A 3,290-nucleotide genomic window follows, 5' to 3' on the forward strand; every position below is an offset into this window, starting at 1 on the left:
CTCGGCAAGCCAACAACGAAATCCATGGTAATATTCTCCATTTCCACTCGGGGATAGGAAGTGGCTTAACCAATCCTGCAGGTCTTTGATGCTCCGCCTTGACCTGCTGGCATGTTAGGAACTCTAACAAATCGGGCGATGTCGCGCTTCATGCCCGGCCACCAATACAATCGCTGAAGGTCCCGATACATCTTCGTGCTACTTGGGTGGATAGAGTACGGTGATGTGTGCTCCTCTGCCATGATAGTAGCTCATAGAGAGTCACCTGCGGGAACCCAAAATCGATATCTAAACTTCACAATCCCATCTACTACAGAATACAAGACACTGTCTTTCTCATCAGCTCTCTGTCTCCACTTTCTCAGCTGCTCATCATCTGCTTGAGAAACTCTAATACGGTCAAACAATGTGGTCTGCACTGACAAGGCTGACAATCTAGGAGCCCTACCCTCAGCATAGAACTCCAATCCGAACCTCTGAATCTCATCCTGCAACGGTCTAGCCACTGAAATGGAAGCAATCACTGCTGTCTTCCGGCTCAATGCATCTGCAACCACATTAGCCTTACCCGGGTGGTAACTGATCTCACAATCATAGTCTTTCACCAACTCTTGTCATCTCCGTTTCCTCATATTCAACTCCTTCTGGGTGAAGAAGTACTTCAGGCTCTTATGGTCCGTGAATATCTTGCACTTTTCTTCATAAAGATAGTGTCTCCAAATCTTGAGAGCGAACACCACTGCTGCTAACTCCAGATCATGTGTAGGATAATTCTTCTCACGCTCCTTAAACTGCCTAGAAGCATAAGCAATAACCCTATCTCGCTGCATAAGAACTTCTCCCAATCCCAACTTGGAAGCAACAGTGTAAACCACGAAATCACCTCGCCCCGATGGCATAGCCAATATCGATGCTGTCGTAAGAGCTTCCTTCAATTCATCAAAGCTCCTTTGACATTCGGAACTCCAAACAAACCTAGCATTATTCTTGGCCAATGCTGTCAAGGGCACTGCAATAGACGAAAATGTGACGACCCGGGTGCTAATCTCTCAAATCAAACAATTAATCCAAAAATCATGAATTAAAAACCAACAAATAATCAAGCAATCAAAGCCTAAAAAAAATTTTATTTTTTTTTTAAAATTTGTGTTGCCCAGCGCGCGCGCGAGCGTAGGCCAAAGGGCTAGCGGCCCTTCAATTTGGCTCGCGCGCGCGCGAGCTGCTACTCGCCCGTGCACGGGCCAACAATCCAGAAAAGAAGAAAGGGCTGGATTGCTGCTGTCAAACTCCTTAGTTGTTGTACAAAACATTAAAACAAGATATCTCAAGTCCATGAAGAAATAGAGACACAACTAAGATCACAACATGAGTTTCAACATGCTTCATTTCATATAAAACTCAAAATATTACATCTATAACTCATAATCTATCACCATCTAGCATGCTCATGCTAACTTCATGTCTCAAAATCTCCATATAAAGGTTTTCAACATCAACAACAAAATAACATACATATGGAGATGTCTACTAGTTCTACATCAACTAGAGTTTAGTACAACACAAGCTAAATTCATAGCATACAAGCAACTATAACTCAAGTTGATACAATTTGACAGCAACTCTATATCTAAACCCGGATCACCACTCTACTCTCGCTCGATCTCATTTCTTCACGGTCTTCCTGGACTCGTTCCAGTCCCACCTATTGTCATGTACACATACAAATAAGACAATAGCTGGAGAGACTCCGGTGAGAATTTAATCCCAGTATAAAACAACATAAACATGCATAAACTCAAGTAATTCAACTTGAAGCATATTAACATTCATTTAGAAAATAAGACTCAAAGAAACTTAAGGCATATTAACTCAACATGCTATAAATCAAGTTGCAAACTATAAAATCAAGCAAGACATGCTATCAACAACTACAACTCATATCAAGTCAATAATTTAATATCAACTTTTCAAACAATGATGCAATATTTCAACTTAACAAATAATATAAACTCATCTATTTAAATTGAAAGCAATGCATGATTTAAAATCGGTTATCATATCGGTATCGGTTCTCGTTTTGGGATCCCTGGGAAAGAAACACGTCAACCCATCCACCTACTCTCCATTCAAGGTGACGTTGAGTGTTTATTCCCGGACTTTGGTCCACTATATTGATCGTCTAACGTTAGGGATGACTCAATCACCCAACCGTTAAACATTAGGGACAACTCAATCACCTAAATTCCTCAATATACGCCCAAACGTCCTATTATTTTATCTGGGCAAATCAGCTCTCAAAACTCGAAATAAAGTTGGCCCAATATGAATGCAACAAACTCAAACGCATCAAGTCAAGACCAACAATACGAACTAGATCAAGTAAGTAATCATATAAGCATCTATTAACATAGAAGCACAAAGTATGTGGTTTTAGAAAGAAATACTCAATAGATTCATATTGAGTGTGCAAGCCCTTTCTTTAAAGGTTGTCTTATACCTTTCAATCTTGGTTCAAAGCTCTTCAACCTGGTCTAGCAACACAACAATTCCCTTGTCAAAATCTGCTCAACCATCAATCACTCTTCAAGTCATAAAGTGCACAAACTTTGATCAATTCTTTCTCGGTTCGAAGCTGAACTTTCCAAGCTCAATGTCCCTTGTTTTCAATCTGAAAACACATCATATATATTCAATAACATCAGCAAGAAACTCATCAATGTCCAGCTAAATCAAAGATATCACAAATCAACTCAATTCTTGACTTTACAGCATTAACGATATAATTTTGGCAACCGTAATTCATTTCCAACCATTCTATCATTCTTATCAACTTCATATACATATTATAACAGCTGAATATCATCATATATCAACTCAATCAGAAGCATAAGATCGAATCCAACTTCTGAAAAATCATAGCACTTGTGAACGATGCTTATTCCTCGGTTCAACTTCGATATCGTCAAATATATATCAATCCTCTTCCATAAACACACATATATCAGCATGTATACCAACCATATTTCATCATAAACCAGCAAATTCATAAGATAAGAATCTCGAACATAAGCTGGAAAATAAAATAAATTCCAATCGTCGCCCGTTCTTCGATACGGTTGAGAATATATGATCACAACTACTTCAACAACATCAATACATGTTCAAGTCTGATTTCTGCCCATAAAATAATTTCAAACTATGATGAATCAAAATAATACTTACACCAAATCGAAGCCCTTCTTACAAGGATTCCGGAGCTCTTTTCGGAATTCAAATCGGACGAACAGATC

General features: G+C 39.0%; 1 protein-coding gene across 1 annotated transcript; it reads right to left on the reverse strand.

Moving 5' to 3' along the window:
- Positions 1-251: 251 nt before the first annotated feature.
- Positions 252-899, reverse strand: LOC140889953 (uncharacterized). Its single transcript, XM_073297699.1, has 2 exons — positions 736-899; positions 252-579 (listed from the first exon to the last, which is right to left on the reverse strand). Exons 1-2 carry the CDS (start codon positions 897-899, stop codon positions 252-254), a joined length of 492 nt encoding a protein of 163 aa, XP_073153800.1.
- Positions 900-3,290: the final 2,391 nt, after the last annotated feature.

Source organism: Henckelia pumila, chromosome 3, assembly GCF_033568475.1.
Source record: "Henckelia pumila isolate YLH828 chromosome 3, ASM3356847v2, whole genome shotgun sequence".
Taxonomy (NCBI): Eukaryota; Viridiplantae; Streptophyta; class Magnoliopsida; order Lamiales; family Gesneriaceae; genus Henckelia; species Henckelia pumila.